Here is an 18,515-nt window from a genome sequence, read left to right on the forward strand (position 1 = left end):
TCCTGCTGGCCCTGATGTTCCTTGGATGACCGCCAGAGTTTCACGGTTTTCTCATCATTCCAATTCACTGAGTTTTTGTCAGGTGTTCCTTCCCCATATCTATCTTTTCGCTCCTCCAGGTGTACTAAAAACCAAAACAACGCCCACCCCCCCTTGACACTTTAATGCACCATAAGTGTTACTGTGCATAAGAGATTTTAAATTCATGGCTTTTGTCACAGGATCGTGACAGTGCGTACATTAAGCACGCAACACCTTTTCTCCATTGTCCGCGTGGCATATGGAAATCGTTGCGAAACGGTCCCCGAAGCGAAAGGAATGGGGGAAACACGGTTTCTCTTAGCGATACCACATCAGTGGAGGTGTGCGCAGTTTTTGCAGCTCTGGACAAAGCCTTGCCCAAAGGTAGGGCATACACATGTGCATGCCAGTCCCTCCTGCAGGCGAGTCCTGTGCACTCCTGCATGCGCCGGTTAGGAAATCAGGAAAAGTGCGCCCAGGATGTTGCATCTTCACGGCTGTTCTTGTGTAGTGATCAGCCGCTTTATATGCCGTAAAGGAGAGGTAGGTGCATCCTGCTTTAAAAGGATTTCTGCATCTCTGTGAAGCTGTGCTCCAGCTGTGCCAAAACCATGCCCCGAACCTATTGGACTGGATGATGTGTAGCTCAGCGTCATGGGTACTAATGTTCCCCATTCATGACAGTCATTGCAAGGGTCTAGTGGGGATGGTTTTAAGAGTAGGTTCATAGGATTGCTAGCCCTGGCCTGGAAAGGGGTGGGGGGCTGTGCCTAGGACGGGTGGAGCTTCAGGGGATGTGGCATCCCATCCTCTGTTGCAAAAACCACAGAGACTGGGGACATTCCTAGAGTGATGAGAGGTTTGGAGGTTTGGAGAAGGTGATGTCACCCATGGCAAATCTCTCTAGGAACTGTAGGAATCCCTGCAATTTCTTTCTTCCGGACTGGGGAAGATAGCGGCTGGGGAAATTCAGACCGTGCCATGGTTCACGGGTTCCCCTCGAATCATGGAAGAATCACAGCATCATAGAGTTGGAAGGGGCCAAGCAGGCCATCTAGTCCAACCCCTTGCTCAGAGCAGAATCAACCTAATGCATCCAGGATAAGCATCTGTCCAGCCATTGCTTAAAAGCCCACCACTAAGGGGGAGCTCCCCACCTCCTTAGGCAGCCAATTCCACTGCTGAACTACTCTGACTGTGGAATCCCCCCTCCAATATATAGCTGGTGCCTTCCTGTCCTGTTGTTCCTCAAACCATTCAATTTGTTCCAGGGGTGGAGGTTTGCCTGCTAACGGCAAGCCCACTTTTGAAGTTTGGGCTTGTCCCTACTTGCCGTGGGTAGCCTGCCGAATATTTAACAACTCTGCTGCTTCTGTTTCCTCAGGCACAAAAGCCTGCAGCTCCGTGTTTTCGCTTGATGGGTCATAAATTGGCCAGGCCCTCTTGTAGGGTGGATAGAACTGTGTGGACAGAATTGGGCTTAACCGATACCCATTTTTTAAAAACCTGATGATCCGTTGATAGAGAATAAAAGGTAGCCGGTGTGATGCTTTAATTCACAGTTAAGTCTTAACCTTTTATGTGCCGTTTGGGAGGGCGGCATACAAATTTAATAAATACGAATAATAAATCCCAACGCTGCTGTAAAACTCACGAGGGGTCTTAGGCCAGTCACTCTCGCTCATCCCATAGCCTACCTCGCAGGGATGTTTTGAGGATGAAGTACAGGAAGGAAGAAACTTGCCCTGAGCAACTTGGAGGAAGAGCCAAATATAAATCAAACGAATAAAAGGTGTGAGTAAAGAAAAAAAAGTTTAAAAGCACTGAAAACACGGCCGTAATCCACTCAAAAGGAAAAAGGACAACAACACATAAAGAAGAACCCTGGTTTATCATTGTTTAAATCCAAACATGGAAGTCAATTTAAGGGGGTTTTCCCAAGTGACAGAAGGGTGGGATTGGAATTTTCTAAACAGATACAAAAATTCAAAGCTAATTCATTTAATTGGCTGGCCGCTGCAATCTGTTTTATGAACTCGGAATGTTCCGCTGGAATCGCAAGGTTAGAGAAAATACAGGGAGGAGAGGGGAAAAGCTTTGAATGCAGAAAGCACGCCGTCCGTCTAAGGCCCCGATTGCTGGCAAAGTCAGCCCACTGCACCAAAGCCCTCCTTAACTTTCTGGGAAAATGATCAAACGCTCGGACGGATGAGATTCAAAACGCGAGTGTAACAAGTTGTAAAAGCCTGCCTTGCCCCTGGGAAAATGGAATATTTTAGGCATGGAACTCCAATCAGTGTCAGTATCAGCTCTGTCTCGCGGACAGCTTTTCGGCTGGAAAATTCGGTTTGCGTGGGGGTGGGGTGGGGTGGGGGGGCCTTGCTCTTATGGACGGACGAAGCCTGATCGGAAAAGGGGTCTGTTCTTGATACGAAAGAGGAGCTATTGGAGGGGTGGCGGGTGGTGGAAGAGAACTACCAAGGAAGGACGGTCTAGGGCACGGGGGGCCAGACTGTGGCTCTCTGGATGTCCGTGGACTACAATTCCCACGAGCCCTTGCTTGCAAAGGGAAGCAATGCAACAGCGGTATAAAAATGGATAACAAAGTGTAAAAACGCTTCCAGACACCTTCGTCTGCCTCCTGCTTCTTACTGCGGCAGATTTGTTTGCGGAAGTGTTAAATCCGTGGCTTCAAGGAAGCCAGGACCCTGGGAGTTCATTCCAGCTCTTTGTTGCGTCCCCAGCATGATCGTGCAAGAGTCACAACTGAACTGAAATGCCCCCCCCCGCGAAAATCCCCAGCATATACACAAGCAGACAATAGATCAGTGGTAGTCAAACGGCGGCCCTCCAGATGTCCGTGGACTACAATTCCCATGAGCCCCTGACTCAGGGGCTCATGGGAATTGTAGTCCATGGACATCTGGAGGGCCGCCGTTTGACTACCCCTGCAATAGATCTTCCTGCCAGTGCGTGCGATAGGACAGAGGAGAGGACACACAGTAATTGTTGGCTGCAGAGGAGAGGACACGCAGTAATGGGTTTAAACTACAAGTACAACAATATAGGCTAGATATCAGGAAAAAAAAATTCACAGTCAGAGTAGGTCAGCAGTGGAATAGGCTGCCTAAGGAGGTGGTGAGCTCCCCCTCACCGGCAGTCTTCAAGCAAAGGTTGGATACACACTTTTCTTGGATGCTTTAGGATGCTCTGGGCTGATCCTGCGTTGAGCAGGGGGTTGGACTAGATGGCCTGTATGGCCCCTTCCAACTCTATGGTTCTATGATTCCATGACTAGATGGCCTGTATGGCCCCTTCCAACTCTATGGTTCTATGATTCCATGACTAGATGGCCTGTGTGGCCCCTTCCAACTCTATGGTTCTACGATTCCATGACTAGATGGTCTGTGTGGCCCCTTCCAACTCTATGGTTCTACGATTCCATGACTAGATGGCCTGTGTGGCCCCTTCCAACTCTATGGTTCTAGGATTCCATGACTAGATGGCCTGTGTGGCCCCTTCCAACTCTATGGTTCTACGATTCCATGACAGTTCCATTTAAACTGATCAGATCTGGCAGATGGAACCTTACTGCACATTGGCTCATTGAGCTGCAGGTTTACGATCTTGCCTCAGACCTCGAGCTCGGTCCTCAGCAGCAGTGTCGACACAACAGGAAGGGCCCAGGTGCCTTGCGATCCTCATGCCAGCGACGGATTAGTGCTCCACAGCCAAGCTGCTTTGGCGCACCTGGCCAGGAGCGGCACCCCCGAAGCTTTGCTCAAGGATTCTGTGTCTTTGCCCACTGAGGCGCGGACTTCTCATTTGCCCCAGGATCACCTTTCTCAGTGGTCCCATCAGGCCTTCCTCCTTTGGCCTTCATCTCGTGGGCTGCAGACGCTCCAATCCTGACCCGGCAGGGCAAGGGAAGGGCGAGAAGGCAGATAGGGTTAGAGGCAATAAACGGGAACATCATTGCATAAAGAAGAAGTAATTAAATATGGGCCCCTGCTTTGCAAATTGAGGTTACCGGCGGGTCAGGAGCGTGGAGAACGGGAAAGCAACAGACTCCCCCCCACCCACCCCCCGTCCCTCCCTCCCTTGCGGTGAGCCTTTCTCTCACAGCTCTTGGTTATGTGGAAAAACATTTGGAATGATTTCAGTAGCCGTCCCACAAATCAAGGCGTTGTTTAAAGGTTTCAAGAAGATCTGCTGGAGCCTTGCCCTGAAGCAGTCAAGTGCTTATGGCCCAGAGCCGATGCCCTAATGAGTATCAGACGGGACGTAGCGAAGCGCGTTGCATCCCGTTGCAGGCGGGTTCTGCCCCCTCTCTGCTGCCCCTTCTTCAGAGCACCGCTGGAGATGCCGCTCGGGGAAACCGCGGCAGCTGGAAATAGCTTCCCGTTGAATGACGCGGCTCCAGGCTAGGATGGATCTTATCTATCTGAAGACCTTGAATTCCTTTTTTTATTATTATTTCCTTGAGATCTGCCGTACTTCTCTTGCAATATAATAGCTTACGTCCCCCCCTCCCTACACACACACTTTGGAATGCTTATGTCTTCAACTCTGGGGGAATTTAACAAGCGTCCAAAGATTACACTTCTGGCTTTGCAATGTGCATTTTTTTGTTCAGAGAGAGAGAGAGAGAGAGAGTCAGAGAGGGATATTCAAACCCTTGCCTTTAGCTCCCCAGCACATTCATTGCAACCAGGAAGAAGGAGGAGGAGGAGGAGGAGAAGAAGAAGAAGGAGAAGGAGAAGGAGAAGGAGAAGAAGAAGAAGAACTGGTTCTTATATGCTGCTTTTTTCTACCCAAAGGAGTCTCAAAGCGGCTTACAGTTGCCTTCCCTTTCCTCTCCCCACAACAGACACCCTGTGAGGTGGGTGAGGCTGAGAGAGCCCTGATATCACTGCCTGGTCAGAACAGCTTTATCAGTGCTGTGGAGAGCCCAAGGTCACCCAGCTGGCTGCCTGTGGGGAAGCACGGATTCAAACCCAGCTCTCCAGATTAGAAGTCCGCACTCCTAACCACTGCACCAAGCAAATAGAACTATAAATCCTAAATAGAAATATGCTTTGAACTGATACTCGTTTAAAATCAGTGCACCTTCCGATCGTTGGGTCATAAATTCTTGATAGCAGACTGGATCACTTCAAGGGCTGATTTGGATGCTCCCCCATAGAATGATAGAAGTGTCCCCTGAGGCCATCTAGTCTGAACCCCTGGGCCATACAGGATCAGCCTAAAGCCAAGACACAAAACAATCCCCAAACTGCCTCACACTGAATAAGAAAGGCAAAGCTTGGACTCATTTTCCAAGCGCAGACAAACTTATACAGAGAGAGAAAAATTAGATATGCAACTTTCCGCCTGCATTCTGAATACATTGCAATTCCAATGGGACACTTACATAGATGGGTTCTGGGTTATAATGTCTGGTGAGGAAACGTTCATTTTGAACCCCCCCCCCCCCCACACACACACACACACACAAGAATACAGTACTTAACGCTGTGTCGTTTCATGGCGTATACTCTTAGTAATCTCTGCACACCGGAGTGTTCCTGTAATGTGGATGTTCCATGGCCTGCTGCCTGAAAAGCACGCTGTTAACATTTTAAAAAATTGGAAGGATCTTCATGCATCTGTCTTCTGCTAGGCAGGAGAAAGACTCTCGCGCCCCTCTGCAGCCAGACAAATCAGCCTCAATGAAGGCAGAAACACCAGGGAGTGAAATGGCTGGTCATATCAGAAAGTATTGCAGCTCCCTCCACCCCCCGCCCAGTCTCCCATTCCAGAAACCCCTTGAGTTTGAATTCCAGCTATTCCGATAGCTGGAGACAGATGGAAGCATACGGCCGAGTTAAAAAAGCTGGGGCGGGGTCTTTGATGACCTCATTGCACACCTGGAACCGCCTCAAGGATGACCCACGAAGCTGCTCATCCTGGGCGATGGATTCTAGCCCACCAGGGCCCATTCCGCACACGTAGGATAATGCGCTTTGAATGTGCTTTGGCGGCTGTATTTTCCTGTGCGGAACAGGAAAATCTACTTCTAAAGAGCATTGAAAGTGCATTATCTGTTGTGTGCAGAATAGGCCCTGGTCTGTGCGTACACAGGCAGGGCCAGACTGGAGAGGGCCACGAGGAAGCCGAGGCCCTTTTAAAGTCATTCAAAGCAGTTTTGAGGGCCTGGATTTCGCTGGACCCACGGTGTGGCTGATGGTAGGGTGCTGGTTCGGACAAGTCAATACCATCACTAGCAGCGGGCCTCCCCTTCTGCAGCATACCCATCTCTTCACTCTCGCTAGCCCTCCACAAACGACAGGCACAGAAAACCTCTAGTTTTGATATTACCAATAAGAGTGCATTCATGATTTTAACTTTTTAACTGTTTTAATTGTCTTTCGTAAAGGTTGTAAACCACCCCGAGATGACAGGGGCGATAGGGGCGGGCTCAAAATGTAAACAATAAACAAACAAACACATGTTTGTGCTTTATCAGCCTCGCCTCCCTTACAGGGTTGTTGAGAGGATGAAATAGGAAAACCTCAGGATCCCTTGGGAGATGGGTGCATCATCAATGTTATTGAAAAATAAAGTTGCAGCATTTGAGATGCACATGGTCCTTGTCATGTTATAACGATCCATTAAATCGCGGGCCATGTTTGTATGCTTCTTTATCCTCCAGGAGCTGCATGTACGTATTTCCAGGAACTGTCAAGGACTTGCTTGTCCCTGTTTCCTTCTTTCATTTTGAAGAGATGACGGGGAACGCAGTGTGTTGGGTTGATGGTCTTCTTGATTGAATAGAATTGTGCTGCTTAACAACCCCCTTGCCCTGCTTTGAAGGGGGTTTGTTTCAGGAAGTCTACGGGGGTGTGTGCTTGCCGATTGGGGGCCTTTTAACCCAGAGGTGTCGAACCCATTTGTAACAGGGGCCAGATATGGCCTAAACATGGCTTTGCCAGGCCGGACCATGTGTGCCATAAAATTTAATGCTGAGTCCCAGAGATATAAACTTTATAACGGGCAGCAGCTGGTAAGCTCTGAGCTGGTATGTCCCCATGAACAGTTCAGTTCAGTTTATGGAAGTTTAATAGCCCATAAGCCATACACCTAAAAATCCAGGAATGTAAAAAAAAAAAAACAACAGTAAAACAGTTTGCCACATCCACAACATAGTTATTTTATTGATTAATTGGATGGATTGACGGACCACTGCTCTTGGGCCAGCTTGGGGGTTTACAACAAATAAAAACAATAAAAGACAGTAAAATAATAATAATTTCCAAGCTAATCGCCTTCAAATTCGTAGTCGACTCGATAGACCTAGCACAGCCAAAACCCCAGGGCAGATGCTTAGAGGAAGGACCCACAGATCTCTCTACCCTGGTCTCAACCAAACACCTGGCAGAAGAGCTCTGTCTTGCAGGCCCTGTGGAACAAGGCCCCTGTGGAACAAAGCCTTCAGCTCTGACAAGGCCTTTAGCTCTTCCGGGAGTTCATTCCACAAGGTAGTGGCCAGACATATACAGCTCAAAAACAGTCTCACAGTATCAGAAAAGGATGACTCTTTCAGCATCCATGATCTCAAAAATTTGTCTCTGCTGCATATTTTGGACAATAGAAAAAAAATGTGGGATTGTCATGCCCACTCTGACTGCACTACCAGGGCTGGGGCCAGGGAGAGCCAATCCGGTGGTACCACTTGACCGGCTCCCAGAGCTGCCAGGAGACTCAACCTTGGACTTGCCAGATGACAAGCAGCCTGGGCTCAGCCAGGCTGAGATGCATCCCATTGAGCCAGCTTACAGCAAGCCCTGGGACAAGACCCATCCAAGCCCCAGGGACTCACCAGAGGAGCGGCATCACCGGCATCAGACCAATACCCCGGAAAGCCCTGGGCATTCGCTGAAGCAGTAACGATGGCGAAGGTGATCTACAATAGATCAGCATGCTTGATCAGCTGTCAGTAGATCAGCATGCTTGGCAGCTTGCTGTCAAAATAGGTGGGGTCCAGCTGCAGCTCCTTCTTTGGATGAGTATTAGCTCCATGTGCAGGCCTTTTGGCTGAAGGCTACTCCACCTGACTCTGGCTATTTCACAAGGACCTTGAGGCAAAGTCCTTCATGGGGACAACATGTTTGTTACCCAGCCTGTCTTCCTAGATGACTCCTGTTCCAGTTCGCTATGGAGAAGTTCTGTTCCTTGACTCCCAGTTCCTGACTTTGGCTTGGTTTGTGGCGACGTTCTGGCTCTTCGACCCTTGGCTTGTCTTCTGACCAGGTTCTGACTCTTTGGCTCTTGGATTGTCTTCCAGCCATGTTCTGGTTCTTCAACCCTTAGCTTGTCTCGTGACCACATCCCAGAGGCAATCGAAAGCACAGAATGGTGGGATTAGGGTTGCAATGAAAACAAAGATGCACTATTTTGTAAAAAAGTCATTTTTTAAAAAAGGGGGGGAAAGGAGCAAAGCATGCCTCCATGGGACTCAGTGTGGAAAGCATATCATGCTTTTCAGCCTTGGTTGGCTGGTTGCTTCAGTGTTACCATCTCGTTTTTTCCTCCTACCCTTCATTTAAGCTGCTCAGGGTACGCACAGGCCCCCCTATTTTGTCCTGACAGCAACCCTGAGTGGTAGGTTGACTGTGGGTGTGTGTATTACCAGCCCAAGGTCAACCCCCGTGTACTTCATTGCCAGAGTGAGGATTTGTGCCCCAGTCTTCTGAGTCCTCTTGGAGTGGTAGGTAACTCTGGCTGCCCTAATGCCGAAACAAGAACCCAAGGAAGTTCCTAAGACATTAAATTCCCACCTCCTTCCAGCAGTTTCAGCTCTTTGCTTTCCCTTAACAGGCACATTAGTAGTATAGAAGAAGGAGAAGAAGGAGAAGGAGAAGGAGAAGAAGAAGAAGAAGAAGAAGAAGAAGAAGAAGAAGAAGAAGAAGAAGAAGAAGAAGAAGAAGAAGAAGAAGAAGAAGAAGAAGAAGACTTGGTTCTTATATGCCACTTTTCTCTACCCGAAGGAGTCTCAAAGCGGTTTACAGTCACCTTCCCTTTCCTCTCCCCACAACAGACACCCTGTGAGGTGGGTGAGGCTGAGAGGGCCCTGATATCACTGCCCGGTCAGAGCAGCTTTATCAGTGCCATGGCGAGCCCAAGATCACCCAGCTGGCTGCATGTGGGGGAGCGCAGAATCGAACCCGGCATGCCAGATTAGAAGTCCGCACTCTGAACCACTACACCAAACTGGCTCTCTCTTTAAAGGTAAAGGTAAAGGTATCCCCTGTGCAAGCACCGAGTCATGTCTGACCCTTGGGGTGACGCCCTCTAGCGTTTTCATGGCAGACTCAATACGGGGTGGTTTGCCAGTGCCTTCCCCAGTCATTACCGTTTACCCCCCAGCAAGCTGGGTACTCATTTTACCGACCTCGGAAGGATGGAAGGCTGAGTCAACCTTGAGCCGGCTGCTGGGATTGAACTCCCAACCTCATGGGCAGACAGCTCCAGACAGCATATCGCTGCCTTACCACTCTGCGCCACAAGAGGCTCATCGGCTCTCTCTTTAGTATAACTAAATTAAGGATTACAAACAATGGGCATAATACACTCTAACATTCCAAATGGATTGTTTTAGTTACATTGGCCTTCCTTTGACTTGGCAAAAGAAAATTCAAAATTGTAATTTAAGGAGGCGTTTGTTTTGCACGAATCATTGCAACATTAACGTGAATGTTCAGAACACTCGGCAGTATATCATGGGTGCCCCGAGGAGAAATAAACCAGAACCCGATAATTTACCAACTATGTTGTTTTTTTTAAGTACAGCGGAAAGAGGGGGAAATTCAGTACGTTTGAGTTAAATGCCAATTCCTTGTACATATTTACTAACTCACTACCGATTGACAAAACTCAGTGGTGAGCGTGCATCAATTTAGAAACCTTATAAACAGTATTCGTATTATCATCATAGTATGAAAAACCTTGTCTAGCAGTATCTAACCTTTACAATGAAATGAAGATATGTTTGGTGTAGTGGTTAGGAGTGCAGACTTCTAATCTGGCATGCTGGGTTCGATTCTGCGCTCCCCCACATGCAGCCAGCTGGGTGACCTTGGGCTCGCCACGGCACTGGCACTCTATGATTCCAGCTCTCTCAGCCTCACCCACCTCACAGGGTGTCTGTTGTGGGGAGAGGAAAGGGAAGGTGATTGTAAGCCGCTTTGAGCCTCCTTCGGGTAGGGAAAAGCGGCATATAAGAACCAACTTCTTCTTCTTCTTCTTCTTCTTCTTCTTCTTCTTCTTCTTCTTCTTCTTCTTCTTCTTCTTCTTCTTCTTCTTCAATGATAATCAGTACAGGCAACAGTGTTGAGCTGCAGGGGCCAGAGATTGCCATCCCTGCCCCCAAATCCCACACGAACGGGAGGGAGTTCGAATCACATTGCATGGCAAGAACAGATGCCTTTTACTGCAGTGAATATGAATCCGCAAACGTTTTGGGGAAAGGCCCTGTTTTTATATCCTTTGGGGATTCTCAGGAGGGAGTGTCTCAGAGCGTCCAATTATGCTGGGGCCTTGAGCTTTAAAGGGACCCAGGGCTGAAATGGACCAGTCCTTTGGCCTTGAGGCCTTGGGAGACGGGGCTGAGGTGTGATGGTCTGGAATCCAGAAACTCTGGCCCCCGTCCAAGACCTTAAGCTTGCTTAAGTCCTGCTGAATGACGTAAATTGCATGTAAGCACTTAATTTCTCACTTAAGAGATTTGCCGGATTAAGTTTAATGGATTTCTTTTATAATGGGATCATCACAAAGGCTGCGATTCGGAGAGCCGCTTTAGCACGCTTTTGAAGACGAGGGGTTGGGATTTCGTGGGTGGGGCTCCGAACGCCCCCTGCTTTCATGCAGGCCAACGATGCTCCGAAAACGGCAGAGCGTGGCTTGCTGTATGGCAAAGGGGACTTGGGTCTGAAAGAATAAAACGTCCGTTTCCGCCATCTCCAAACCGCTCTGGAGTCTCCCCCCAAAATCATTCTTTTCTCCTGTCAGATACAGACCTCCAAAGCTCTGTTTATTCTGCCTTAGAAGGCAGGCTTCTAAGCCCCTGGATCTTCTTTCTAAACCTTTTGCTCTAGGATGCTTCAGGCTGATCCTGCGTTGAGCAGGGGGTTGGACTAGATGGCCTGTGTGGCCCCTTCCAACTCTATGATTCTATGACTAGATGGCCTGTATGGCCCCTTCCAACTCTATGATTCTATGATTCTATGAGCAGGGGGTTGGACTAGATGGCCTGTATGGCCCCTTCCAACTCTATGATTCTATGATTCTATGAGCAGGGGGTTGGACTAGATGGCCTGTATAGCCCCTTCCAACTCTGTGATTCTATGATTCTATGAGCAGGGGGTTGGACTAGATGGCCTGTATGGCCCCTTCCAACTCTATGATTCTATGATTCTATGAGCAGGGGGTTGGACTAGATGGCCTGTATAGCCCCTTCCAACTCTGTGATTCTATGATTCTATGAGCAGGGGGTTGGACTAGATGGCCTGTATGGCCCCTTCCAACTCTATGATTCTATGATTCTATGAGCAGGGGGTTGGACTAGATGGCCTGTATGGCCCCTTCCAACTCTATGATTCTATGATTCTATGAGCAGGGGGTTGGACTAGATGGCCTGTATGGCCCCTTCCAACTCTATGATTCTATGACTAGATGGCCTGTATGGCCCCTTCCAACTCTATGATTCTATGATTCTATGAGCAGGGGGTTGGACTAGATGGCCTGTATGGCCCCTTCCAACTCTATGATTCTATGATTCTATGAGCAGGGGGTTGGACTAGATGGCCTGTATAGCCCCTTCCAACTCTGTGATTCTATGATTCTATGAGCAGGGGGTTGGACTAGATGGCCTGTATGGCCCCTTCCAACTCTATGATTCTATGATTCTATGAGCAGGGGGTTGGACTAGATGGCCTGTATGGCCCCTTCCAACTCTATGATTCTATGATTCTATGAGCAGGGGGTTGGACTAGATGGCCTGTATGGCCCCTTCGAACTCTATGATTCTATGATTCTATGAGCAGGGGGTTGGACTAGATGGCCTGTATGGCCCCTTCCAACTCTATGATTCTATGATTCTATAACTAGATGGCCTGTGTGGCCCCTTCCAACTCTATGATTCTATGAGCAGGGGGTTGGACTAGATGGCCTGTATGGCCCCTTCCAACTCTATGATTCTATGAGCAGGGGGTTGGACTAGATGGCCTGTATGGCCCCTTCCAACTCTATGATTCTATGAGCAGGGGGTTGGACTAGATGGCCTGTATGGCCCCTTCCAACTCTGTGATTCTGTGATTCTATGAGCAGGGGGTTGGACTAGATGGCCTGTATGCCCCCTTCCAACTCTATGATTCTATGAGCAGGGGGTTGGACTAGATGGCCTGTATGCCCCCTTCCAACTCTATGATTCTATGAGCAGGGGGTTGGACTAGATGGCCTGTATGGCCCCTTCCAACTCTATGATTCTATGATTCTATGAGCAGGGGGTTGGACTAGATAGCCTGTATGGCCCTTCCAACTCTATGATTCTGTGATTCTATGAGCAGGGGGTTGGACTAGATGGCCTGTATGGCCCCTTCCAACTCTATGATTCTATGATTCTATGAGCAGGGGGTTGGACTAGATGGACTAGTGGACACAAGGGTGTCCCTCACAGCCTTGATCTGAGAAGTGTTTGGTTCAGATGTCATGAACACCCGTGAAGTCGCCTTAACCTGAACAGGCCATTGGTCCAACATGGTCCGTATCATCTGTTCAGGTCAGCGGTGCTCTCCACAGTTTTAGGTAGAGGTTCTTCTTTTCACCTGTTGCCTCCTCTTTTTCACTGGAGATGGCAGAGGTGGCACCTGGGGCCTTCTGCAGGCCCAGCAGACATTCTGCCACAAAGCCATGGCCTCTCCCCGTCAACAGTCTCTGCTACAAATTCCCCAGTGGGTCATAAAATCTTCTCAGCCTCATGCATCTGTAACCCGGAGAGAAGCAGCATTGTCCTACCTTGCAAGGCTGTTCTAAGGAATGTATGCAAAGCCCATTGAACATTTTCACTGTCCTCTAGAATTAGCTTTAGGTTGATTCACGCTCAGGTAGTTTGGTTTATAAGCCGATTTCATGAGGACAATGAGCATTTATAATACATTGCAGGCACATTGTGTGTGTGTGTGTGTGTGTGTTTGTGTTACTTTGCACGCTGCTAGTCTGTAATAGTATAGGATTTAGTGTTAGGTAGTTGATTTGTTTCCTGCGGACCTCGCTGCATTTTAAGTCCACAACCTGCTACACAAAACCAGGTGGGTAGGAATCTAAACTCAACATCTGTGGAGGGCTCTTGTGTATTGCGCGACCTTTTAAATTTATTCAGCGCTTAGGAAATGAAATGTATGTGCACCAAACCAAAATTGAATGTCTAACGTCTGATTTTTTTGTTCTCAGCAAAGTATTTCCCAAGATTTTACAGGTCTGCACGTGTCTTAAATAATTGTATAACTTAGAACGCTTAAAAAAAAATGTCTTCGTTGTTTTCCGAGCCATACTTTGAGAGGGCCTTTTTCAAACAGTTTAGAGACAGTTCCGTAATGTTATGGAATTCCTAAAACAATTCCTTTGACTTTCCCAGGGGAGGAAACTGTGATCGCTGTACCGCACGGGAGCCGCAGCGCAAGAATTACCGTGAAGGGACCGGCACACCTTGGTATGAACACCTTTATGCATTAATATCCTCTCACACCCACCACTGTGTTTCCTTAAAAAAAAACAAACACACACACACAAATTGCAAACTGGCAGCCCTACTAATAGTGAGGCCCCATCATTGGGAAGTCTTCCATCATGGAGAATTGTCCCTGCTCCCTTGAGAAGGGTCCCCTGCAAGCCAGTTAGCCTGTGCTCCTTTGTGTTTCTTCTGAGCTGCTGTTGTTCCTCGGCTGTTAGGGTGTACCTTCGGTCTTCAAACACCTCTTTGGACTGCTTGAAGTTGTGTGCTTTTACCTTCCCTCTCCTGGGTTTGCCTGAACATTTGGATAAGGCTGTCCCTTGTCACTTTCCCTTCACTTGGCATCTGAAGAGTCCGAGAGAGAGAATTTGGGGAGGGGTGGAGGGGAAGGGGTGTTAGAATACATTATAGGCTTTCCAGAAGCTGTTTTGTTAAGGGCTTCAGAATCCAAAATAAGCCGGAGTCCTCTGAAAATAATCCCCCTGCTGTAGAAACAACAAAACCAGAAGCTAATATTTTTACAAGTGGCTAATGCTAGATAACCAAGTTCATGAACTTACGGCGTCTAGCTGGAAGGCATGGCGAGATGCTGAATTCTCGACTTAAAAAAAAAAGAAAAGAAATCGCAGAGGCTTGCGTTAGCGTGCGTTTTTGAATGTTTAGCCATCCGCACGAGTGCTGTTTTTCTCCTTTGCAAGTATTCAGAGGCAACATGTGTTTTTACAGTTTAAGCGGGATAAATATAGGTGTTTTTGAAGGGGGACCGTCTCTGGGAGTTATCTGTGCAGGGGGAGGGACTGGGAGAAAAGTCCATGAATTTCAGCAGGTAGGTTTTCTGGCGGAGCAATTTCCCCCAAGGTCACTGACAACGCACTGCTGGTTTTATTTAAAATGCTAGCCGTAAAGCCCGTTGCATGCTAAAAGTCTATGGGCACTAGCCAGTGGTCTTGTGTGGGTTTTGCCAGGGGAAATGCCACACAGACAACCATGCCTGTCTGCACAAACTGCGCATCTCCAGACTATTGGCCTCCTTCTTTTGCTCTGTTCCTTCAGCAGGTGAAGATTTCTTTGTTTCACTGGGTTTTCCAGCAGTATGCTTCCTGCCCTGTGTTTTAATTGTGCTTTTAATGCTTTAGTAAGGGCATTTTAGAGCCTCTTGTGGCGCAGAGGGGTAAGGAAGCAGACATGCAGTCTGAAGCTCTGACCATGAGGCTGGGAGTTCAATCCCAGCAGCCGGCAGTTGACTCAGCCTTCCATCCTTCCGAGGTCGGTAAAATGAGTACCCAGCTTGCTGCTGGGGGGTAAACGGTCATGACTGGGGAAGGCACTGGCAAACCACCCTGTATTGAGTCTGCCATGAGAACGCTAGAGGGCGTCACCCCAAGGGTCAGACATGACCCAGTGCTTGCACAGGGGATACCTTTACCTTTACCTTTTTAAGTGCATATTAGCTTGGGTTTTAATTGTTTGAATGATGTGATTTTAATGGCCTTTGAGACTTGATTTTTTAATGTGTTAACTGGCTTGGGGACCTTGATGCAGGCAAAAAGGTGGAGTATTAATGAATTAAACTTGCAGATACAATTGCATTAGCTAAAACAAGACACTACACCTTAATACATATCTGTCAGTGTCCCCCCCCCCCCCCTTCCCAACAGGTCATTACATTCACAGGCTCACCTTTCAGCCTCTGCAATCAACCTGATTTAAATAGTCTTTCTGGGCTTTTGGTTGTTGGACACACCTGCCGTGGCTCGTGCAGATATGTCCAGAGGGCTGCCAGCTAGTTTGCAACAGCTCTCAAAACATTGCACGCGAGGTTCTGTCTTTCCGTTCCACAGGGGAGCTGTGATTGATAGGTAGTGGCTCAGAGCAGGTGAGAAAAGCTCTGGAACGAAGCTTGACAGGTAGTCTGCCAGATAGCTCTGCATCGTCTCACAAGACAGTATTTCTTGGAAAAATACAGAAGTGGGGTTTAAGGTTCCCTGCTAGAATTGGACAGATACCTTTCATGGATGCTTTAGCTCGATCCTGCATTGAGCAGCGGGTTGGACTAGGTGGCCTGTATGGCCTCTTCCAAGAAGGAGGAGGAGGAGGAGTTGGTTTTTATACCCCAGTTTTTCACTGCCCAAAGGAGTCTCAAAGGGGTCATGGCAGGGCAAAGAGCTTGGCCGGGAGGGGAGAGGGGTGCCATCCACACAACAGCCTTGCGGGGTAGAGCGAGATAGAACGTTCGTCTGTCTGGAGCAGCGGAAAAAAGCGAGACCGGCATGGTGGGACAAGAAGCAGAACTGAACTGAGAAACCCCAGGGGAAAAAAAAAACAATTTATATCCAATCCTGAACAATGGATCTTTACGCCATTGGTCAGTTTTGGTGCAATTTCTGTGGAAGAACACTGGCATAATTTTATGGTTGGGGGTCACCACGACATGAGGAACCGTATTAAAGGGTCGCGGCATTAGGAAAGTTGAGAACTTAGAAGAAACATTAAGAGGGCTGATTGGTCTACCCAAAGGGCTGGTGGTTCTCCTGCATGGTGAGTGGTTGAGAACTTATGTGGGGAAGTCCCCCGTTCAAATCTTCCCTCAGCTAGGAGACCTCATGCAACTGCTCTTCACTCAGCACCCTCCTCCCCCTGTCTGTAACAGGGAGGCAACAATTTATTTGTTTCCTTTTTTTAACACTCTGGCTTTTCTCCCCTTGACCCCCAATGGCTCGCCACGGCACTGATAAAACTGTTCTGACCGAGCAGTGAAATCAGGGCTCTCTCAGCCTCACCCACCTCACAGGGTGTCTGTTGTGGGGAGAGGAATGGGAAGGTGACTTTAAGCTGCTTTGAGTAGGGAAAAGCGGCATATAAGAACCAACTCTTCTTCTTCTTCTTCTTCTTCTTCTTCTTCTTCTTCTTCTTCTTCTTCTTCTTCTTCTTCTTCTTCTTCGTGTGTCGTTCTCTTTTCCATTTTCTCTTCACAACAACCCTGGGAAGGAGGCAGGCTAGGCTGAGAATATGTGGTTCTCTGCATACCTCTGAGGTTGTTGAATGAGAGGGTGCAGAATGAATGAAAAGCTAGGCTGGTGGGGGTCGGACTAGAATTTGGGAGATTCTCCCTCTCCATGACCCTCAAACTTTTAGAGTTGCCATGAGAATAAAATAGGCAAGGTAGGACGATGTATGCTGTTCTGAACATCTTGGGAGGAAGTGTAAGATAAAGATGTATTTGATCGCTACCATGCAAGGGACCAAGCCCTATGAAGATAGGTTGAGGGACTTGGGAATGTTCAGCCTGGAGAAAAGGAGATTGAGAGGGGACATGATAGCCCTCTTTAAGTATTTGAACGGTTGTCACTTGGAGGAGGGCAGGATGCTGTTCCCATTGGCTGCAGAGGAAAGGACGCGCAGTAATGGGTTTAAACTACAACGATATAGGCTAGATAGATATCAGGGGAAAGATTTTCACAGTCAGAGTAGTTCAGCAGTGGAATAGGCTGCCTAAGGAGGTGGTGAGCTCCCCCTCACTGGCAGTCTTCAAGCAAAGGTTGGATGCACACTTTTCTTGGATGCTTTAGGATGCTTAGGACTGACCCTGCGTTGAGCAGGGGGTTGGACTAGATGGCCTGTATGGCCCCTTCCAACTCTGTGATTCTAAAGCACTAAAACACAGGGAAAGTGCTATATAAATGCTGAGGATAATTTTTATTACTATAAAAGGTCGGGTTCCTTTATCTCCTATGGATTAGAAGAGCTTTAAAGCGTACTTAAATTCGTTCCACTGTTTTTAAGAAAAGGTGACAAATTACTTCCTCTCCTTTAAACTGAAGGGGGTTGGGTACACTTCTGTCTAGACACAGAGGGCCTAACATGTCCCTCTTCCAAGCCCCCCCCCCCTTTGCTTTCTTTGGAATTAGACCAAGGATAAATTTGGACCAGCATCCTTTTAACTAGAGCGGGTGGGAGAAATCCCTTGTTTCCCTTCCATTATCTCCTTCGCTTTTAAGAGCCTGGGGAATGTTTCTGCTCAGGAGAGATTTCAAGGTGTCTGCAGGCCTCGTAGTATTGTGAGAGACAGACAATTTTAGGGATTTAGAAGGTCTCTCCTGTGCTAGAAGAAATCTAGGGGGGGTGGATGCCCCCTTGGTCTATTGTGAGAGGGGGGTCTCTGGCATCTCGGACCCTTAACGCAGTTCAGGCACAAGGGATTCTGGGATGTCTTGTTTCCAAGGAACCTGTCTTGCGTATTAAAGATCTGAGTCCAGGGGTGGTGGGGGTGGTGGTGGTTACTGCATTTGCCACAATTCAACCAAACATTTCCCATGATAATATTTAAGGCACTAAGGAGGGGAGTTCCACAAAGAGAGCGAGAGAGACTTCATCGGTGCTGCCCTCAGCTAGTAAGTGTGAAGGAAAGAAGGGGAAAGAAATCCAAACTGGCAAGAAATTCTTGGGCGTGCAATTTCTCTCCTGCTATTCAAGACGGCCCTTTCAGAAATTCATAAGCCTGCTCACGACAAACTTGAGCAATGTGAACCATGTTGGACCAGCGGGCGCGCACGCACCCAAATATCTCACACCTAGAATAAAACTTTGTTTGTCGTAAAGATGCCACCGGACTCTCACTGTGTTCGGCTACTTCGGACAAACACAGCGACCCCCCCCCCCCCGCACCAGTCTGTGCAGTGTATGAATTGGCCCTCTGAATCTTTTCTAGAAGAATGCCAAACTAAGT

General features: G+C 48.2%; 1 protein-coding gene across 3 annotated transcripts in view; it reads left to right on the forward strand.

Moving 5' to 3' along the window:
- Positions 1–18,515, forward strand: part of ADAMTSL3 (ADAMTS like 3) — a 231,641-nt gene that overhangs the window by 132,991 nt on the left and 80,135 nt on the right. For all 3 annotated transcript variants that reach the window (XM_077317250.1, XM_077317249.1, XM_077317251.1), the window contains exon 8: positions 13,694–13,768. In XM_077317250.1, the coding sequence (XP_077173365.1) occupies positions 13,694–13,768 (75 nt within the window). The remainder of the gene's footprint in view (positions 1–13,693; positions 13,769–18,515) is intronic.

This window comes from Paroedura picta, chromosome 18 (assembly GCF_049243985.1).
Source record: "Paroedura picta isolate Pp20150507F chromosome 18, Ppicta_v3.0, whole genome shotgun sequence".
In the NCBI taxonomy this organism is placed as follows: domain Eukaryota; kingdom Metazoa; phylum Chordata; class Lepidosauria; order Squamata; family Gekkonidae; genus Paroedura; species Paroedura picta.